This window comes from Nyctibius grandis, chromosome 5 (genome assembly GCF_013368605.1).
Source record: "Nyctibius grandis isolate bNycGra1 chromosome 5, bNycGra1.pri, whole genome shotgun sequence".
Classification (NCBI taxonomy): domain Eukaryota; kingdom Metazoa; phylum Chordata; class Aves; order Nyctibiiformes; family Nyctibiidae; genus Nyctibius; species Nyctibius grandis.
Genome location: NC_090662.1, coordinates 84,815,670 through 84,838,725, shown reverse-complemented (window position 1 = coordinate 84,838,725; position 23,056 = coordinate 84,815,670). Strand labels below are relative to the sequence as shown.

Below are 23,056 nucleotides of genomic sequence, written 5' to 3'. Positions count from 1 at the left end.
CGGGCGGGGGGTGGCGCATCCCCCTCCGCTGCCGAGGGCCGCGGCGCCGCGGCGGCCGCCCGAGCATCACCGGCGAGGAGCTGCCTCCGCCCCGGTGCCGGTACCCGGTGTGGTTCTGCACCGCTGGCACCTCGGCGTACAGCCGAAGTAGCTCCGGCTTCGGGAGATGGCGGTAACGGAGCGCTCGTCTCCCGGAGGCTGACGTGGGAAATTTGGTGAAATATTGTACACGGGGATACCTGAGAATCGGCCTGTGTTTTTTTTCCATTCACAGGTCCAAACATACCCTGAAGTATTTTGAATTCCCGTTATTGCCTTTTTTTTTTTTCGTTCTTTTTTCTTCCCCCCCTGGCAAATTGAAAAGACCAGATAAAAAAATCATGCCCGATCAGAGCAGAATATGTTCTGACATTTAAGAGCTTTTCGTTTTTCTTAATCCTTTTGAAAATGCATTTCAAAACATTTTAGCTTGTCATGTAGAGGAATGAAACCTTCATTTAGAAACAGCAAAATGAAACGTGTTGCTTGCTTCCATGCTCATTTTATCTTCCTTTTTTTCCTTCCTGTTTAAACAATTTGGTAGAAATGACAGAGCTGAATGACAACAAACCAAATTTTCATGTTTTGGTAAAGAAAATTGTGACCATAAATGCTACTCACTTCTGTGTGAGATTATATGTATTTTCAGAAATATCACATGACAATGCTATTTTAGTCAATGATTAGATAGGTTAAAGATTTTTTTTTAATCTTCTTTAATGAAACATAAATAAATAGCAGAACTCAGAAGCTTTCAATCCACGATCTTTTTTCTAAAGCATTGAACTTTAACACATGAAAGGGAAGGAAAAAAAAGAAAAAAAAAAAGTAAATGGAAATAAAAGATTTCAAGTGCCATGGGGGACTGCTGAGGACTGTCTTAGTCGCTCAGTGTAGTGCTCTGCTGATGTTTCACGTCAATGGGAGACAGCAAAAGGTGTTAATTTTCTCTAGATCTAAAGTTTCCCCTTTTTTTATACCTAGAATCATAAGGTAAGAAACATCAGAGAAAAAGGAGCAAGCTGGGGTTTGCCAAGATTTTGATGAGTCCTGCCAGTGTTTGGCCTCAGCCAGCCAACTACATTCTCAGCTCAGAGCTCACTGTAATCTCTTTCATGGCATGAAAACATCTTTGACCACAATCCATTGGAAACCATTTGCTCTCTGGTGATCTAGATGCAACCCCTGGACTCTGCAAGGTCTAAGCAAATTCTGTCCTAAGGGCCTTCGGCTCTGGTACCTAATGACTGAACAGCTGTGCTCAAAACCACCCTGCACTACCATGTGTCCTCTGATGCCACCACCAAGTCCCGGATCTTTGCTATTTGTGGCCTCGAGTTGTAGGGCTTAAGTGAAGCTATCGTGATGGAAAATCTGAACCTTGGTGTATCTTGATTCAAGGGCACTGAAAGAAAATGAGCAAACAAACCAACCGACTGCATGTAGGCTGTCTCGGGACTTCTTTCTCTCTAAGTAAACATATACAATGTATTTTGCAGCCAAAAAATATTATCCCTTGTAAATAAGGGCTATTGTATTGAAAATGATATTCCTGGTACGAGCATCAAATTAGTTCTTAATTTTATTTCAAGTTTTAAAAAAAAACCAAGAGAAAAGATATCCGCTGCTTCAAATTTCTCTTTTCTGTGTGATCAAAAAGTGGGATTTGGTCTGTATTTTAAGCAGAGGAGTCTGGTGTGATCTAGGGTAAAGTAAAACATCTGAGTAGCCTTCTCTTTTCTCTTCTGCTCAAGATGATGGAAGATGTGCAAAATCATGTTGTCAAATTCAAATTATCCAAGATTAATTCAAAAGAATTCAAAAGCTGAAGCTCCTCAAGCCTGCCAAAAGTTAGACTACCCTGTGTAAATCAATTACTTCAGAAAAGCCATCTGATAATAGTCTGTGCACTGTAACGCAGCCCTTTGGAATCTTACTACTCCAGTGAGGGAAAAATGAAATAAAAGCAAGCAGAAGAAATCCCAGGGGGACTGCAGCTTCAGGAGGTGAAAAATTGGTGCTTTTTGCTTGCCTGTCTCTTCCCAGTTTCCTGCCCCCTTCAGCGTGTGAGAAAGACAAGAAGAGTTTGTGCACTTTGGAAACTCGATAGGAGGCAGCAGCTGATCTTCCCATCACCAGCCTAAAAATAATCCACTTCAGGGCTTGGAGCGGCTTCACTAAGTGGAGGAAAATCCTGCCATTGGGATGATATTGATCACATAGCACAACCGAGTGACAATTTGGGTTGGTATTTTGGTTTTGTGTTTACAAAGGTAAGCTGCAGTTTGTTTTAACATTCAGCAACCAAACGGGGCATGCGATGACCCTCCCCCATTATCTCCCACTAACCACCTCCTCCTCCTTCCCTTTATATCTGTGGGACAGGGCTGCTCCTCGCTCTTTCCTGGGTTTACAACTCCAATCTCTTTTTCCTTTTCCTTTTCCATTCACAGGCATTCTCAGCCTTTACTGTCCCCTCCTGCTGATATTTTCTTTGCTGCTGTTCACAGGGTTACGTTTCTTTTTTTAAACTGTCCTGTCTTGGCATGCGAAGTTGAAGGTTTTACAGCAGGCAGTGTAGCACGCTGATGTTGGAAATCGCACTGTGTTAAGAAGGTTACCAAGAAAGAAAAAAAAGCAATGTGTTAGATGCGTGCGAGACCACTGCAGATGTTTGTGTGGACTGCTTTTCAGTGCCAGGAGCCTGTTTAGCACCACTGCTGTTGTGATTTTCTCTGTGTTTGGAGCCTGATCCAAAAACCTACCGAAGTCAATGAGATTCTTTGCATTGACTTCAGTAATGTTTGGATCGGGCTGCTGGTATATGGCAGTTAGCGATGCGGACGCTGACAAGTACCAGAGGTAATTCATCACCTTAAGGCCTGAGGTAACTGGGACAGTGCTTAGGAAGGAAGCGGGGTCTATCTAGAATAGGTGGTCACAGCTGAAATAGGAATAAAAAGGAAAATGCTATTTTGTATAGGATCATTTTTGATAAAACAGATTTTAAAGGGGCAGCACTTTTTGCCATTACCTTAGCAGAACTCTCTGCAGAAAATGCATAGACTATAAATCACATAGATTGCATTAGGTCCAGTGCTTTTAGGAAAGGAAGAAGAACAAACTAGTAGGTTTATACCTAGGAAGGAAAAAGATTCAGCACACTAACCTAAAATCTGTGGCAAAACTCAGAGTCAGGCCTTCCGTTGTGCTTATCCAAACCTATAAATCCATAATCTGACCTTTGTTAAAATTTTCTGTGTGAAATTCAAGAAGCAAAGAAAAATTCTTGCTTTTGTAATGACTTATTTATTCACAAGGTAACAACCTACTACTTTTGTAAAACTCTGAGTATTTTCTCCATCCTGCATCTGTATGCACACACACATATATATATATATATATATGCATTTATGGGCATATAATGCACATTATATGTAAGACCAAAAAAAAAAATCTGAACTGAAACCCAAGTATGCTCTGTAAGCCGATATATTTTAATCAGAAAGTGCAGCTATTGAATTTTTTTTTGTTGAATATAGGCAACAGAATTACTGGAATAAATGTTTTCCAAAATATTCTTGTTTCCCCCGAAGAAGGTCCACCGGAGGAGAGTATTTTTACTCTTTTCATTATAGTCATAAGTATCTTGCAGAGCGTGCTGAAAAAATTGATAATCCAGGTAAGATGAAACTCTTGATTATGAAGACTTTTAAGCCCATTTTAAAAGACCCTAAGGTAATTAAAATGTTTTTAACTAGAATTCTTACAGTTTTGCACTCAGTGAGGAAGTTCTCATAATTTTTATGGAAATTTAAATTATCTGCTACTTTCCTGTTGTTTTCTTCACAGTTGCTTAGGAAAATATATCTCAGGAACTGGTTTGGTGCCCTGAGAATCCCCATTTATGCTTGTTAAAATGAGATTTGTAAGTGTTTAGGTTCAATGCTACATCATATTCATGTTTACAACCTTGTCCTATTTTTTTTTCTTCCCCAAACCCTTTTCTTTTTCACACTGAATATTTATTCCTGGATCTTTTTTTTAGTGATTTCTGTTTATTGTATTATGACAATGTCTGTACACCTTAACCCAAAACCAGAAAGTTTCAGCTTGCCAGTGATGGGGATTTTAGCATGAAAATTTAAATGCTTAAAGGACATAAGCTTTTTTAGCTATTTCATTATGGGATGAACTGCTGTTCAGATAGTTCACACCATCGTTAAAGTAAACCAACAGGAAATCAGATTCCCAAATTATGTAAAGGAGAGCTGAAGTTTGCCTTCCACTGGCACCATTGTGGGCCCATCCTCCTGATTGTTCTTCCCATTCCCCTCCTCTGTGAAGTTTTACTTGTTGCTTTAGCTTGTAGTTGCCTGCTCAGCAAATGCCATTTTCAAAGGGAGAAAGAAAAAACACCCTGAAAATTTCTGATCGGTTCTAGAGTTTGTAAAGACTGCAGTTAAATTGAGCAATTTGTCAATAACTTTGAAGGACAAAGGCCTTCCAGCCTACAAGTGCTAAAACAAAAACGTACCTGGTATTTGGTACCCTTATAGGGTTGATGAATGTAGCTGGTACGCTCAGGTAACACGTGCCTGTTATTGAAAGATCTTTGTCACGTCACTGCATTTCCCCTGACTGAAATGCTAGCTTAAACATAGTATGCTTGGCAACATTATTATAATGTATAACATTCCTGCTGTAGTTTGTAGGGAAACAAATACTTTGGTGTAATCACCCCAGCATGATTTGGTGGCCTACTATATTCAACAGAAAGGGAAATTATCTCTGGGAAAGCCATTTTTTGTAATGACTATGAATAACGTTGTCTTCTTAAATGAGTATTTGAGGATCTCAACAGTTATTCTGAAAGGCTGCTACTACCTGATGAGAAATGATGGTCAATAACTTCAGATGACCAACAAATTTCAGAACAACTTGCTACTTTTTTATCTGTTCTCTCCTGAATATTCATGTTTGTGTTATGCATTTTATTATTTTAATGTGGCAGTTGGACTGCTCCCATTTTTTGCAGGTATTGCTGTTCACTAGACAAAGCCATCTGCCTGTAAAGAAGTCTTCAGCTCCAAAGTTTCCAACCTGAACATATACTCAGAGAAAAGGTCTCTGCAATCCATATGAGAAGAGGCCTTTGTGCTTTCCAGTGGCTATCCCTTCCTTTGGGATACATAGATTTGCTAAGAAATTAGTGAGCATTTCTCTGCTGTTATGTCCCATGGGTCCTGGAGCTAGTCCTGCATGAGCTAACTTTGGAATTGAAGTGTGGCAGCTGCAACAACTTAGCACCAATCTCAAGCTTGCTGTGAGCAGGGCTTCTTATCTTGTGAACAGCACTGTGGTGATACAAGGCCATTAATTCTAAGACTGAATTAATATTTGATGGCTTTCCACTAGACTGTGTAGCCTACAGCAGCAGATGGATGGAGAGAAAACCATCTGGCTTTGCTGCTTAATTCATCCATGAACAGTTCCAGGAAGCCCAGCTTTGTGCTGCTGTCGTTGTTACCAAGGAAGGGGTCTTGGCAGGTGTAGGAGGGCAACTGCTGCTAGGGAATGTGATAACTTTCTGTTTTATTCTAGGTTGCAGCAATCACTGCTTTTCTCTCTTCTGTCCATTAACAACGGAAGTCTCTTCAACTCTCCTTGTGTGGCTCTGCAGCCCAGTTTTTCCTCTTTGATCTCTCCCTGCACACTTACTGTGGCCTAAAAATTCTGCCTCCTCATATTTGGTAATGAGAACATCACCTTTGGCTACACTGTGGGAAACCTTGAGTCAGCTCTGTATTCTGACTTGCTCGGGGCTAATTCAAAGATCTTCAGCATGGCTATTTGTTACAGGGTTAGACTGTTGTTCAATGTGGTCAGCATTCTGTCTTTGGCAATAATCAGTAACTGATGCTTGGGAAAAATATTAAAAGTCTTCAGTGTATTTAATTACATATTTGCACAATGCTGAGCACTGAGTGAAAGAAACAACACTTCCCCACGTAGGCAAAATACCTCTATTCACCTCTCTACAGACCTAGTTCTGACTGAAGCCCAGCTTGGCTTACTAGAAGAGTTAAAGCCAATGGAAGAATAGTTTAATTATTGTTAAGGGATCCAAATTTGGTCAGTGATCAGTCATAAAAGTGTTCCATCTTCCTTTCTAAACCCAGCTGCAGTTTTTGATGAGTTACAACAGTTCGCACAACTGTAATTCTTCATGTTTTTCTGAATTTGTTGTTCTTCCATTTCACATTTTCATTTCATGAAATAAAATCTTGTGATTTTACAGAAGAGAAGGGAATAGTGCCTTTTCACTCTGCCTTTCATTGGTTATCTGCAGTCAAGATCTTCCAAACTGTCTTCATTTCCAGGCTCAGTTTTTTGAGTGAAAATTTTCAAAACTAAGACTTGTTAAAAGTCAGTATAGCTGAGGCCTTTTAAAACTCATTAAAATTTTTATAATTATTAAAGTACTCTTTAGCCTTAGCTCCCAATACTGAAATACTGTTTGAAAATGCAACTTAGACTCTCAAATTAGTCCGAAGCTTTTGAACATGCTACTTGAACTGTTTTCAGCCCTAAGAATATGTTCATCTGTAGCTACGCTGAACTTTGCAAGCACGGGATCTGAGTGTGGGCACGAGAAATTTGGCCGTTATATTATCAAATTTTCCTTCAAAGAAGACTGAAGGTTGCACTGTTTTCTTGGATGAGCAATTGCATGTGGAAACCTATCATGGTCCAACTCCTGTTAACTTTGGTGGAACTGTTCAAGCGTTGTTGTAAAATGCCCCATACCATCTAGAGAAATCAAGGACTTGTTCTTCTGCCTTAGGGGCTTCTCTTTCTGTCCTTCTCTGCAAATGAACACAGCTTGTTAAACCTTGAGGCCAATGAAAATGAGCTTCTGCAGGCATGCCCTGATGCAGCAGAAAGTAAAGGCTAATTTCAGCTTTGAACCAAATGGGAGTCTCACTCGCATTGACTGTAAATGCAAAGCATCCTCCCTTATGTGTCAGTAAAATTTCATCCAATATATTTCCCCTATCTGTTAAACTTGAGCAAAGAAGTAGAAACTACATGACAGGCTTTATGCCTGGGGTGATGGGCCTGTGCATCAGTGCATCACCAGAGCCTCATGTGTATATAAGTTTTCCAAAAAACACAGCAAGGTCCAGTGGTTTGAGTCACATGGGCAAAAGCGTGGAGGGTATGTCGGCTCTGCCTTCTGCACCAGAAATGGATGGGAAGGGAATGATGGAGTGGTTTCTTCATCTCTGTGAGGCACACTGGAGATAAAATGATTTCTTAGAGCTCTAATGCATGGCAGTGTATTTTCATATGCCACTCTGCAAGATACAGAGAACTACTAGCAGCCTGTCTGTGTAAATACAAGAAAGTGTCTATGAAAGTTGGCATACATCAGTAGATGCAGAACGTGAGTCCTCTGCTTTCAGTCATAGTTCATTTCTAGCACAGTGGTGATTGACAAATGGATGGAATAAAGGAAGGGAGGGAGGAAGGCAGGAAGGATCACTGGGCTATTAATGCTTCTACAGTTCTTATCTCTTCTATTCCCTATCAGTGCCATACTCTACTAGCTGTGTGTCCTGAGTGGGTGCTGGTAAAAAGGGAAGTTGTACCTGATGAGCATTTTATGAGGCCAAATCATAAGCTGCATTGGGTCAACACAGCATCATGATGCTGATCAGAATGTTTTGATAGAGTTTAAGCCTGTGAAAGTTTAATGAACATGGTCTCTGGATATGCTGATCAATGATGAATTGTTTTCTGATTTAAAAACTTGGGGATCTATTGTCAATTACCCTATGTCATTTCATTGGCGATGCAATCTTTTTGATTTTCTGTTTTTTTTTAACAAACTAACCAACCTAGGCTCTTTGATTTTCTCTCTGATTTGAAGAGAAGACAATAAAATTCTACCTCTTTTTTGAAACGAACCTGTAACAGAAGTGTTGTGAATAGACTGCTTATACCTGCTCTTGAAAACTATCATGAGTATGATGAGCACCGTGTCTATACATCAGTATTAACAATAGGACCAGATTCTTTCCTCAACCCTGCCAACGTGCAAAGGACAGTTGGTATTAAGAGTGTGTTATTGGACATACTCCATCACAAAACTAGGCACAGCACAGATTCTTGTGAATAAACAGATGTGATTCTTGAAAGATGAATCTTCCTTGACAGCTTTTACGGACTATTGTTTGAGATGTGATATGAAACCTCTACAAACTGATGGTAGGTCCTAGCTAGCAGATAGCACTCTCCATGCAGTTAATAGTCCTTTCTTCCACAGGAATGTGCACTGCCTATATTCCACTTCCCTTCCAGAAAAACAGAAAAAAATCCAACAGTTCCCTTAGCTTCTTTTGGACATGGTTTTAATCCTTTCTCCCAGATTTATTTTTGACTAGAAGCCAAAAGCTACACTGGAAGTCAATGATTCAGCGCTCATTTGAACCCAGGACCCTCCTGCCTTTCGGTACCAATCCAACCACTAGACCACAATAGCATCTTACGCTGTCTCAGAAAAGAGTCCTATTTGTGGGAAAGGGAGGAAAATTCCCAGCAGAACTCCCTTGGACTTCTGACCTTTGATAAAAATGAGGAAACAACGCTTCTGATTTTCAAGAGATTATCATTACAATTATGTTTCTCTTAAAGGAGATATGTCAAGCTTTTATAAATTAAAAACAATGAATCTCTCTGTAGTTTTTTGAAAAGTTCCATATTTATTTTGCTTATAAGTCCTCAGTCTATTCAGACATCATTAATATTAAAATAATGTTTGTGTTGCTAGTCATAAGCATTTATGAATATATTTCTGTATACAAAAAAATGATAGAATGACAGTGGTCATATCACTCTATTCATTATAGAGAATGGGCCAAACTCTCCATCAAATTGTGTTCTACTGAAGATTGAGTGGGTTGCTCGTCAGCTTTTGCACCACAGTAAGTACATTCATGAATATTTGCAGGATGTGGTCAACCATATTACTCTGAGTTATGCTTAACTTCTGGCAAATCTCACACCATATATTGCTAATATGTTTGGAAAAGGAACTGCATTTATCACATTCTTTTAATTTAAAACTCCTTTACAAATGTCACTGATATATTTCAATACAGATTATGCTTTTCAGATCCAGCATAAAGTTAGTGAAAAGCAAAAAGAGGGTTTAGCAGAGGTGCAAAGTGCCTCTTTGAACTCTTTATTTTTTTGAAGATCTATATGTTTCTGTTCTCTCTAAGGGAGTACTTGAGTAGTTTATGCTTACCTTGTTATACTTACCTTATTTAGACAACTAGGCCCATAGAACTAATCTGAACTATTTGAGGAAAGAAGGAAAGCCTTTTTCTCCCCATTCAACTAACTTTTTTTAAACTGTGTTCATGCATTTTTTGCATGTCTATATTGTTCTGATTCCTCAAAATTCATTAATGCCAGTGTTGTTGCAGAAAGATGCATTCACCGAAGTATCCATATCCTTTGCTGAATTAAATATATTCTTTCCATTTTAGTATGTAAAATTTGGGAAAAAAGATGTGAGAAAATGAGTTTATACAACCTGTTCTACAGCACTATGTTGCTGTGTTTAAGTCTCGGGAAATGAAACCAGCAAGGGAACATTTTGGTTGCAATCTTGTTTCATCTCCCTATAAAGAAGAATGTATAAGTCAATGACGCACAGGTTGATAAAAGCCAGAAGCTGCCCATGACTCTAGGTCATAGTATGGCCCACACTCTGCAAGCATGAATGCATGAGCTTATCTTGGTATGCAAAGATAATCTCATAAGAAATCATGGAAGCCAGAGAACTGCTTAGATAAGGCTAAGTACGTTCATAAGGATTTGCAGGATCAAGCATAAAAGCTGATGTACTGCCTATGCAATCTTCAACACACTCTACTTTTATTAATAGTTTGGCAATTATCGGTAGTGACTAGTGTATGTCACGATTGTTGTTCTATGGGACAATGAAGAAACACAAAATAGCAGTGAATGCAAAGCTGCCAAATGATAAATATCAAAGGCTCAGAGCTTGCACTGAGAATGTAGTGCAACAAATCATATGAACAGAGATGTTGCACAGAGAATGTTAGCTCATCAAAGAAGCAGAAACACACAGGAGTCAGCTTACATGCATTTGACATCTCTTGTGCGGAAGGAAATAATATTTTCAAAAAATTCTTGTTCTTTATATTCTCATAGGGAACTTGCAGCATAACATTTGTGCATAAAATTAAGATTAGAAGACGTTGCGTAGTGTATTTAATGAATACGTTAATAAATAGTACATTTAATATAAACACAGCCTTACTTCTAATGTGCTTATACTTGATGGGACCCAAAAGCATTTTCAAAATACAACTAAATCATTCTCTATGGGTTGTTCACTGTGCTCCTTCCGTATCTCGTTATTTTATTTATTTTGTGTTTAGCTAAAAGGAATGCTAGTAGTCCTGATAGTCAACTGTTGCTTCAACATGTCTCTTTTTTGTAAGAGTCAGACCTTCTGGAAGCAATGAGGCTCGCATTTTGTGGTAACGACAATGCTTCAGCCTACAACATCAGCGCTGGTGTCCTGAGAAATGTCTGCTTTGTGGATGCCCTCAACTTGGTTCCCCATGTCTTCTTGCTATTTATCACCTTCCCGATTTTGTTCATTGGTGAGTTATTCCATGGAGCTGTGCAATCCTACAAACACTTGAGCATGTATTTATACTCAGTCATGTTTATATGTGCTTGGAGGCCTGTGGTGCAAACCACTGGATGCTTTGTATTTATTCATTTTAAAAAAGAAGAGACAGAGTGGCTTGACCCAGAGGACCCAAAGCCAACCCTCTTGAAATGTTGGGAATTTTGGATATAAATCTGAACTAAGCAGCATGAAAAGATGGATGAAAACCAGAGAAATCAGATCCAAATGCTTTGAAACTTCTCTCTGGAGAAGTTTTCTTCAGATTTGAAATTGGCAACTTGCAACCTTAGCTATTATTAGATAGTAAAATACTTAGGACAGTGGGTCTGAATTCCCTTCAAGTTCTGCATATTTCAGAGAATATTCAAACTGTGTGATTAGGATATAAGGCTGGGAGAAGTGTAGGAAAATTTTAGAACAGCAGGATTCCTTCGTTCGACAATATTTGTAAACAGAAGTAGAGCAAAGGAGATAATCTTTTGCCCCAGGAATGAAAATAAGAAATGATAAATCTCTCTTGAAGAATTTAGGACAGTGGAGTGTCTCTAACGTATATATTCTTGTAAAAAAACCCATCGAAACTAGTACTCTAATGGTACTTTTTCTCTATAGTTTTCTCTTTATCGCAGTTATTTGCAGTGATGAAATAAATACAATTTAATACTTTTTCAAAGCTGTCAAACAGTGACATTCTGCCTGATCATAGGAGATAGAGGGACTTGAATAACCATTGAAAAGACAATAAGTATTAATAAAAATAAATATTCTTCTGACAACTGCATGAGGAATGACATGTCACTTCATCCATGTTACCTTCCTGGTGTCATGTGTACACATAGTAATACATTTCTTCCACAAGGAAGATTTGAATATGAGACTATATTCGAACTAGAGATTTAAGGACTTCCATTATGCAAAAAGACTCTGAAGTGATCAAATAGGCTACGGGAACCTGTGGGCTAAGACACTGAGGAGCTAGCAATCAAAAGTATAACAAGATCCAGTGACTGAAAACTAATTAAATAATTAAACAAGGGAATAAGAAACAAGTTCTAACAAAAGAATAACTAAAGACTGGAAAAAAACCCCAAGGGTTATGGAGAACTCTCTCCAACAGTGCTGGATCTTTACATCACTGTTGGATCTTTCTTTGAGATGACGTGCAAGTCATCCTTGAATTACAGGGCTTTCTGCAAAAGTGTTTGATGGAAACTCAGTGCAAGGTCTCAGGACAGAGATAATCTTTTACAACATTCTGTGTAGCAGGTAGCAGGCTGCTTTGATATTTTTACAGGTATTAGCCAATTAATTTTGAAATAGTATTGCAGCCACTGAAAATTCCCTCTATTTTCTAACAATGTGAGCAAAGAAAAACAATAGTTTAAATTATATGGTTGGTATGTATGTATGTAATTCTTTGTTTTCTACTCTGTACCTTGATTATCAGGACAAATAGTTGTTGAACAGAGCATTAAAAGCCAACTGGAGTCCACAGTATTGACTGACTCCAAAACCGAAAATTGATGATGAACCGTGTTTGTGCAGATGTATGGGCAGAGAGGAAATAAAATGAAGGCAGCTTGGGAGAGACAAAGATAGGAGCAAGGTCAAAGAAAGCCACATTCGATTAGGAAAATCTCAGGAAACTATAGAAAATGCTTGAGATGATAGATATGGAGAAGAGAGAATATATTTTTCCTGCAGTACTTTGCATATTAAACAAGGAAGAAATGGTGAAATCCTGAGAGTTTCCAAGAATGAATAAACCTGGGCTCTGTTTTATGTGTTTCTGGGTCACCTGATGAGTCTCTAGGCACCATGGGATGCTGCATCCTTGTGTATCAAAAGCATATCCTGGATTTTAAACTCAGTTCTGCAGTTACTGAAAGAAACAGATGCAATGCTCATTGCCCTAATTAAGCTTCTTTGGTTTTGTTTTTGTTTTCTTTTGTTTTGTTTCTTTACTTCCCCAAAATGTGCTGTTCTTGGGATTCTCTGTGGGCTTTGGGAAGTCTGTCAGGGAATTCCAGGAGCTGCCTCACAGTAAGAGTGACATGTACAGCCATTTGGGCTGACTGACTCAGGACAGCCCTGTACCAGGGTGGGAAGGGACAGAGGACAAAGCAACATGCAGGACAAGACTCGCCGTCATGAGAGGCTAACCTCTGATCAGTCCTCAGCTTCTCCCAGCCCTGTCACATCTGTTAGGTCCTTGGTGTCCTGCCTTTTGCCAGGTTGCTGGCTTCAGAGAGGATCTTGCCTGAAAAGGATAGGTGCCATCTGAGGTAACGACATGGAAATAGGCTTCGAGATTAATATGTTGATTGAATCAGCTGAGTCCTGGTGCTGTGCTGGGAGCTTTAATGCTCAAAGAATGCACAGGGCAAGGAGGCTAGGCTGTGCCTGAGGAGTGAGGACTGGGAAATCGCCGTTCAGCATCCCCTGAGACAGCGCTCCCAACCAGGCCTGAGACAGAGAAAATAAATTTTATTTGTTCGAAGTAAAAATATCTCTTTGAGGCCTCATTGGAGGATGCAACTTTATATAAGTTGGAAACTTTGCCCACTCTTGTCTGTGACTGGGGAAGACATGATGATGCCATCACTTAAGATCTCAGTCCCTGTTGTGCGAGGGGGAGACTCTGAGATGTTTCTTTTGGTTTTCTCATCTTTGTTCTTGGCCAGGGACCTCTTCTCTTTGGGAAGTCTGTTGTCCTGTTGTCTACAGGGTCAGATCTAGATTATGGGTGGCTACATGGCAACTCAGACATTCCTGCGTCATCTTATTAATAACAACAATCCCCATAGTCTTGTAGGGGTTTTTTTTGTGTTGATTATATACTATTAAGTGTGACCTATGGATCAGAATAGGGAATTGATAATCAGATCACTCACTGCCTGGCTGTGTGATAACCTTCCTCTTTCATTACTATTATTTCCCAGGCTGGGGAAGCCAAAGCTCCAAAGTCCAGATTCACCACAATACCTGGCTGCACTTCCCTGGACACAACCTGCGGTGGATCCTGACATTCACCCTCCTGTTCGTTCACGTGTGTGAAATAGCAGAGGGCATAGTTTCAGATGCGTAAGTGACAGTGTTTGGTGGATAGCCAAGCTAATTGCATTCATTAATGTATACTGATAATATGTGACAGGCTGGCTAGTAAGGCGTAAGGAGGTTTTCCCCCAAAAAACATCGGGCATCATTTCATGAACTGTCCGGATTTTAATGGGATGAAGGTGAAACAACTGTTCTTAGCTCATTGTTATTCTCCTCTTGAACTATAATGGCAAGTAAATATTGACAGAAGTTAAAGTACGCACATGGAAAAAATCTTTTTGTCTCTAGGAAAGTCATATTTGTAATTTTTGTAAAAAAAGACATCAAATTCAGTAATTTATACCTTATTTATTTTCAGACAAATGAAATCTCGCCATCTGCATCTCTTTTTACCAGCTATAATGGGATTTGTGGCTGCCACTGTATCCATAGTCTATTACCATAATATTGAAACATCTAACTTTCCAAAGTTACTGTTGGGTAAGTCTAAGTCTGATATTTATGTACTCTTCCAAAACCTGAAGTCAGCTTGCTTGGATTGAAGAGAATGGTAAAATGCATGAGAAGATTAAAAGAGAGAGCAATAATTCTCTGCTCGTTAAACTAGCGTTATTGTAGGAGTTATTGTACCTTTTATAAGGTACACACTGAAAACTATGTTTAAAAATGATCACAAAAGTAAAAGCATAGTATGCCTATTGTATTTATAGTATGAACTTTTAGGTATTTTTTAACACTGCTCATTATTTTGAGGCAAAAACTTGTCTTCATTCAAAAGGGCTATTTTAAAACGCCACTTTTAATAGTAATCTGATCACAAACCACCCTGTGCAGATGGCTGTTTTTTCTCAGCATCCATTGCAGTTGATTCTGAGATTACCCAGTCTAATGATGAATGCCACCTCTCACTTTTTCCAGAGGTTGGGGGGAGAAGGTTTACCTTTGAGAAACTGCTACCTGGTATTCATGATATCTGTCTCAGCCAGGAGATGGTCAGAAGAATTTGACTAACCATTGCAAGATAATGTTTTTTGGAAGTATATGGTCCAAATTACCTATAAATCAACAACCTGAACTAGACATTGACAGATATAACCAGGATGCAGGATATAATGAAATTGTATGAACTCTCTTTCAAAATGAGCTTACCTGCAATGCACTCTGCTTTTTCAAAGAGGCAATATGATATTTGTCAAGTTAAGTGACTTTTTCTTCATTTCAATAACAAAGTTCCCCTTCAGATTCTCTTCAATGGACTTTTGTAATTGTGTGAAGACCCACCATTCTGGATCTCTTTGAAAGGTGGTGGCCCAGGAAAGAAAACAGTGACCTGGGAAAAGAAAGTGCAAAGCAAATCTCTCAAACCTGAGTTCCTGACTTGGGCTGACATCACACTGTGCCTGCCTGCAGGCTGGTGTTACAGAGGATCACCATGCTTGCATTGAATTAATCCATGGAATATTTCTGCTTGAGAGACCTAAAATTTCTGCAGCACTGGTATAGCTATTTTTTTTTTTTTCAATTATGCATGTGCACCTGTTTTACAGCTCTCTTTCTTTACTGGATAATGGCCTTTGTCACCAAAACAATCAAGCTTGTCAGATACTGCCAGGACGGCGTGCCTTTTTCTCAACTACGTTTCTGCATCACTGGAATTATGGTCATTCTCTATGGGCTGCTGATGGCTGTGGAGATCAATGTCATTCGAGTTAGGGTATGTGGTTTCTTTATCAGGATCTGAAAAGATATCAGTAGTATCTCGGGGATGAAGATGAGTCTTCAGACCCAGCAGCTCTGGATTTGTCAAGTTTAGGCCCAAGCATAGCTTAGCCGTAAATGTCTGGTTAATTCTATAGAAAGCAATAGGACCTGACATCTCTTTAAAATGTATGTATGTCCTCGGTGTGTCCCCTGGACTTGGTATGCATGTGTGCCTGTGTATATGTATACACACAGAGAGTGCATATGTATTTGTATAGATAGATATACATGCATATTTGTGCATGTAAGGGTATGTGTGTGTGTGTGTATGTAATCTATACAGTATGATCTACGTTAATGCAGATAAACTATATAAGTTAGCATATGTTCTTACCCATGATAATTTAAAATATAATTATATCTCAAGAATTCTTTTTTGTTGTTCAGATAGAGATAGGTGGTACTGGTAGGCTACAGAGCTGTGTCCACATCCCATATTGCTCAATTCTTGCCAGTTATGCTGTCAAAATGGAAATGCTACTATTTACATGTAAATTTATATTTAAATTCAATGCATAATTACCTTTAATGCAAAATGTTTAATTACCTTTAAATGCAAATTTGACACTGTAGTCATATTATACATAATTTTTACTTGAAATTGCCATTAATAAGGTAATTTCTGAGCACATGCTGTCTATTTTCTCCTGTCCAGAGGTATGTATTTTTCATGAACCCTCAGAAAGTAAAACCACCAGAGGATCTACAGGATCTGGGAGTGAGGTTTCTTCAACCATTTGTCAATTTGCTCTCAAAGGCAACTTATTGGTGGATGAATACTCTTATTATATCTGCTCACAAGAAACCTGTGGACCTGAAGGCAATCGGAAAGCTTCCAATTGCAATGAGAGCACTGACAAATTACGTTTGTCTCAAAGAAGCGTATGAGGAACAAAAGGTAACCAAAGATGTTCATGTCACTGTTTGGCCTTAGAAATTATAGTGTCACTTCAAATTTTTTGTACTTCTATGAAACCCTAGTTTTAGGAATTTTTAACTTAGGACTGTTTGTTCCAAGGTGAAACTTGTTTTAGGAAGTTCCAATCCAATGGTTACTGTTTGGTTTTAAGTGAATTTACAGCAGGGGAGCATTGCCAGATTGAGAACAACTGGAAACTAAAACCATAACAAACTGATCACTTGCTAGATTGCATTTTAAAAGTGAAAGCTTTGTTTAAATCTTAGCTACTTATGACAGTATCTTAAATTAGAAGACATTCTGTCCATCGTTTCATCTGGAAACACTCCACTTCTTTCTCCAGAAAGAGAAATAGCCAAAAACACACATTAAGAATAGCCAAAACACTGGTGTCTTGTCAGCAGCATTTTAGTCACCAATCCAAAACACAGCACCATATGGGCTGCTATCAAGAAAATTAACTCCATCCGAGCCAGACCCAGTACAAAAACCATGGTTGGGCAAACACTGGGTAGGGCAGGAGTTGCCAGAGAAACTTCTGGATGCTTTTAGGCAAAGCGGTGGCATTTCATTTGTGCTTAAAACTGGTTATTTCTGCCAAAAAAAAAGATAAATATTTTGTTTTGCAGAAAGGAGAGAAAGGATTCGAGAGCCTGCCTCCCTGATTTGTACATACATATCAATTCTCAAGCATAAACAGAGAGAATACAGGCATTCAGAGGCCACTTTGGAAAATGTAGCACGTAGGACAAAAGCATATAAATCCCTTTCCTGCACACACCAGATAAACGTGTTTCCAAGCAGTGCAAGGTTTAGAACTGCAACATGAGGGGAAGCTGGGAGGACCAGCTCTCTGCTTCCAGCAACTGGTGGACCTGCAGACTCCTTTCTGTGCCCTCTGAAATGAAACCATAATCAGTACAATTGTTTCTATTTCAATAGATTTAGGTTGCTTCTCTTTCCTTTGGTAGTCGATGCTTACAGTACTAGAGACCAAGACGCTTCTGCTTTATGCAGAAAACTACTTATTCATTGGAACGGAGCCTTTCACAGCAAAGAAGCGCATCCCTTAGGCCAGTTCCTTAAAGAAGCATTTGGTGCCTAAGTCTTACATAAAAAGAACAACGAGTCTTAGGCACCTACATGCCCCCGAGGGTCTGAGTCTTCATGCCATTCAAAATGACAGGCATGGTGTCTGGGTGCAAGCATTTGTCTGTAGCTCATTTACATCTGCAGATACTGTGTGTGCCTGCACAAATATGCGGTTCAGATGCCAAAAGGCATGTTAAGTGTGCTATAGCTCATGTGCATGAACACAAACATTCGGTGTGTGGATTCCCTTGGCATGTCATGCATGTGTGAAGACTTGCATGAATGTACCCATACAGTTACATGCACCTACATTTATAAAGCTGCCTTACATCAGATTTTTTGGTTTCTGTAATAGTTTAGTCTCAAGATTACCACAGCCTCTAGCACATTTGTGCTAATATTCGAAAACAGGCTGTAACTCTAAAGTAAACTGATACTTCATAGATAAAGTAAACCAAAGACTAAAACTAATTCAAAGATCCAGGCAGTGGAACTCGCTGCAGTTCACTCCCATGGAAAAATGTGTTGGTTTGTGCATGGTTGGGTCAGAAAACAGCCACAGAATTAGGAAAATTCTTCATGTTGAAGCGTGGTCTGCAATCTGGAAGAGATGATATGTCACTTCTCTGCTGCCAGGATGTATTTTACACTAATCTTCCGCAGCTGGTGAGGGGAGCCCTCCAGCATCCTCTGGATTAAGTGGGGTTACCTCTGCCTGTGCCTGGAGATAGCTGATCTCAGCTGTGCTCCATGGCCCTGCAGGATTCTGTTCCTTTCCAAACCCTTCTTATCACGCCTTGATGAAAGATGCTGAACATGACCATGAATATTTTGTACTGTAAAATGCCTTTGAGATAGCTCACATGACGTTGTCTTGCTATCCCTTCTGCATCCTCTGAAAATTGAAACCAACTGAGGTTCTCTACCAGATAATAGCATAAGGGAAATGAGCCAGGTTAGATTTTGATGACTGGTATCTCAAATTCACTGTGTTCCAAACCTGTGTCTGAGTATACGGGAGTGTAAAGCAGAAGGTCTGAGATTAACTTTTTATGGCTGCTATATTCTGCTAAAATAACATATTGCTACTTGAGTAACCATGAAGTCTGTGAACACTGGGCCAAACCTTTTCTTGTTTTCTTTGATGTCAGTGGACAACTCCTGAAATCCATATTCAGCTATTTAGACAGAATTCTTCTTGCCCCTGCCATAGGAAGGTTTGCCCACTGGCACATGAGACCTAAGCTAACACTTCTCAGTGACAAATCTGAATTCATTATTCTGTTCTGTGTTTTTTTCCATTTTCAAATTTTCATCAAGCAGTTCTTAGCATTATGAATCCATTCACTACTCAAAATTCTTTAGTTATAAGTAACTGTTTCAAAGCATCAAGTAATTTAATTTTAATATCACTTTCATGCTACATGGTATTTTATAGAATTTTAAAGCCAGTTACCAGTAATTTTATTATAATATTAAGTAATATAAACCAACACAATACAAAGCTAAATAACTGGTGACTGACATTCTAATTGGCTATTATTCTGGTAGTTGCTACTGCAAAAGGCATTCCAACTCTTACAATAAGATACAGGTCATTTGTTACTGGTTTTGTAGATAGTTTGTGTTTGGCAACATAGCATAACAGCATATCATAAGAAAACAATATAGCATATGTTCTTTTAATTAGAACATACTATAAAACTACAGGTAAAACAAGCTCTTTTGATAATTAAGCTTACTTAAATATGCCGTTTGAGGTTTTTCCTAAATAAATTGTTGCCATAAAACCACATTGGAATTGGCTTTCCTTATCTCATTATTTCCTGCCATCAGTAAATATTCTAAAAGATAGACATGCTGTATTTTCTTCCTTTACTGGATAGTCTCCTATAGATACAGAAATACCCCATCTTACAGTATTTTTATCATACCTTTCTAAGAATCCTGGAGAAATTGTAACTCTGGATAGGAAGGTTGCTTCTGCAGAATAAGCAGTGATGCTCATCATACACATAGGTTTAGACCCATGACATTAAATTCATATATTCTCTTTAATACACATTCACAGTTTGTACTATATTAATGGACACTTTGGCTGAAGGTAAAGAATTCTTTAATAAGATTAGAAGATAAAAAAGCCCTTAATGCTATGCAATGAAACTCTCACAGTCAAATTTATGGACCAATGTACTGTATGTGGGTAGTACTTGTCACATAATCCCCCTCAAAAAAATTTGATCCTGTTTCTGTTGTTGCTTGGCTTTTGTTTTTGTTTCTATACAAGTGGTCTAGATGTTTCAAACCATGTACTAATGCATCATACATCACCTATCCCAAAATAGATTGAGCACATTGATGTTACATTTGGTTTACCCCATCAACCAAAATCCTGTGTAATTTGCTCTGAGAATCAATAGGAAGTTTTACTTTTGAGATGGTGTAACAGAAAACGCTCTTTTTAAAGTCAAGGATAAGGAGAATTTCCTACACCTGCTATTCATGTGCCACTGTGGATCTTACCTGTTATAGCAAAAAGAGGATGAAGGAGTGTTAGATAGCTAGAAATCACAGGGACAGAGCATTGCCCTTCAGCATCAGGCTGACACTGTCAGGTACAGCACTAAGGGAACAGTCAGATTTTCATATTGACTGAGGCATACCTTACAGGTGGCTTGATTTACCAGCAAGTGCTGTCTCACTGCCCTTATTTCAACTGTTGAGTGCCCAAGGTAGAGAAAATTACAGAGATTTAAAAGGAGGGTGGCAAAGACAAGAAAAACCTAGGCAAGTGCCACAGGTGAGAACAGTGGTCCAGCCTGGTAATTTACATGACAAATGCTACCAACCATACCAACCAAAATAATCCTTGCAAATTTAAACAAAGCACCAAGATGCATAGTTGTTTAAACTGATTAAGCTCACATTTGTGTTGCTGCAACTCTTCCCTGTCTTTAGTACAGCTCCCTTCCTTTTCTGTAACTGGATCATTTTTAACATTACGTTTTAAGATTCTTTTTCTCACCTTCCAAAAGGAGAGTATGTATGTTCTTCCAGCCTCCTGTGCCCAGGAGGAGAAGCTCTTGGCTTCATGTGGCTTCCCAAGCCACAGAGGCTTAAAGGGACTGGGAAACTGCAGAAAATAATCATCCTGGTAATAACATTTTTCTGACGCAGAAAGCCCAGACTGAGCTTTTTATTTAGTTCTTATGACATTGGCCAAACTTTCAATTGTGGATTTACTGAAACCTGTCAGTGGTCGTCAGAGAGCTACAATGAGTGGGGTTTGACAGATCATCCTTCAGCACCTAAATAAAGGATAGGGATGTCACATACAACATACTATACTGTAAGCCCATAAGACTGGGCCTCAAGAACCATTCTGGAAAAAGATCTTAAGATTAGAAGAAAAATCTCATCTTCTTTCTCCCCCTTGCCCCATTAGATACTTCAGCTAATTTGAAGTCCTGATTAAAATCGAAGAAACAAGTGTTTAGAAATAGAGATTATTAGACAATTTAATTTAATTTAATTTAATTTGTATTTTTTCCAATGAAAAGTAAATAGGTTTCATGTAGTGAGGACAATTATGTGAATGGTAGTATTAGTAAAAATGACTATTGAAATAGTAAAATCTTGTTAAAGAAATAAGGATTTACCATTGCACTTTTACCAAACTTACCATTAATGGAATGCCCAGAATAGTATGTGCATTTTTTTCCAAAAGACGGCAGATGTGTTTTCCTAATAAGTTAGTTGAACTCCTAACAAGCTGTTAAAGTGCAGATCATTTATTTGAGGAGGATGACAGCAGCCCCTGTAGTGCAGTCCAGCTCAAAACCCATTAGGCAACAAATTCAGAGCCTTTTGTCTGGGAAACTCGCATGAGGCCCTTGTGCTATTTCCCTCATCAGAAGAAGTAGTTTCATTCTTACCACTTTCTGAAATGTTAGCTCTAATTTGTCCCCAAGCTGCATATTTCTCTGTACTAAGCTTCTTGGCATTGGGTATGACCAGCCTGGCCTAATCACTAGAAGCCAGTAAGCAGCTGTCTGGCTCTCCTGTACACTTGTACATTTTTGGCACCATGCACATATTGTATCCCACTGTTGAAATGACATAAAAGGAAAAACAGAGAAAAGAGGGAAAAACAGACATGAAGCAGCCAGGCAGGATACAGGCATACTTACTTTTCTTTGGTTAATTTGCTGGGGCAGGGGGTTGTTATTACTGGGCTATACTTAAAATGTCTCTGTGAACACTCAAGAGGGCTTGGCTTGGGTTACAACTTGTAGGCATCTGTGCTACTTGAAAAATGACAGATGCTTTTTTAAAGTGTCAAAAGCTGCTGCCTGAAGCACAAGGAAGCACTCTGCAGACCACAGATCTGTTCAGTAAAACTCTTTCTTTTTTAAATTGAAAAGACCTCAGAAATATCAGAATGTCTCTGACTAGATACAGAGATATCTGCTGGCTTTAGGGCAAGAGTTGTGATACTGCCTAGATTCACAGAACTGAAGTCCAGAAATGACCCTTAGTTGATTTAATCTTGCCTTCCAACATAGCCCGTTACTTTCACCTTTTTGAGCACAGTAATTAGTGACCGGCTGAAGTGCATCTTCCTGGAAGGCATCCAAGTGATAGAAAAAATCCAGATAAATTAAATTAAACTACATTCTTTTAGGTGTCTGTCCGTGTTTTTTCCTTCAATCCCTTTCTCACATCAGAAGCCTTTATTGGATCAAGTGATTTCACAGCTACTGCGAAAGTCAAGATTACCCATATGAGCAAGGGCTTGAAAGGTCAGACCTTTTCCTGAGCGCACATGTGACAAGGAGCAATGGCTATGTGCCAGTATGGTTAATATGTATTTGCATTCCTGTGTTGAGAGGTTCAGAAAAGTGGTAGGATTTAGAGGTGAGGACCCACAGTTACCAAGAGGAGGCAGAATTTGAATTTACTGTGAAGAATGTCTGAAATCTGTTGATATCTACAGCATGTTTGCTACCTCACCTACTCCAAAACACCCTTCGGGAACCATTTGGGCATCCAGACAGGAATGAAATGGAAGTTGCCATATACAGCCAGGGAGGCCTCTTCTTTGTGCCTTGATACCTGTTTCTCTGTTTTCCAGAAAAAGGTAGCAGACCAGCCCAATCGGAGTCCCTCCATATGGTTAGCCATGTACAGTGCTTTTGGACGACCAATTCTTCTCAGCAGCACGTTCCGTTACTTGGCTGACTTGCTGGGTTTTGCTGGGCCATTATGCATTTCTGGCATTGTGCAGGGCTTCCAGAATACAACCAATAATACAAATACAACAGAAAAGGTAACCTGACAACATGGATTGAAAGATGTTGTTTGGTATTAGTTCTAGATTAATATCAGGTATTTAATACCTCACGCTGCATGTTTTTATATGTCTATGATCATCATTGTATTAT

The 23,056-nt window shown here is 39.0% G+C and overlaps 1 protein-coding gene across 11 annotated transcripts in view; it reads left to right on the top strand.

Annotated features, from left to right (window-relative positions):
- The first annotated feature begins 2,181 nt into the window (after positions 1-2,181).
- ABCC9 (ATP binding cassette subfamily C member 9) overlaps positions 2,182-23,056 on the top strand; it is a 77,081-nt gene continuing 56,206 nt past the window's right edge. For 9 of the 11 annotated variants that reach the window (XM_068402279.1, XM_068402274.1, XM_068402271.1 and 6 more), the window contains exons 1-8: positions 2,182-2,312; positions 8,955-9,029; positions 10,584-10,748; positions 13,723-13,864; positions 14,199-14,320; positions 15,388-15,554; positions 16,257-16,499; positions 22,747-22,941. In XM_068402279.1, coding sequence (XP_068258380.1) covers positions 10,604-10,748; positions 13,723-13,864; positions 14,199-14,320; positions 15,388-15,554; positions 16,257-16,499; positions 22,747-22,941 — 1,014 coding nt within the window. In that variant the 5' untranslated portion in view covers positions 2,182-2,312; positions 8,955-9,029; positions 10,584-10,603. Of the gene's footprint in view, positions 2,313-5,643; positions 5,793-8,954; positions 9,030-10,583; positions 10,749-13,722; positions 13,865-14,198; positions 14,321-15,387; positions 15,555-16,256; positions 16,500-22,746; positions 22,942-23,056 lie in introns of all 11 variants that reach the window. The other 2 variants (XM_068402269.1, XM_068402270.1) reach the window with 2 other exon arrangements.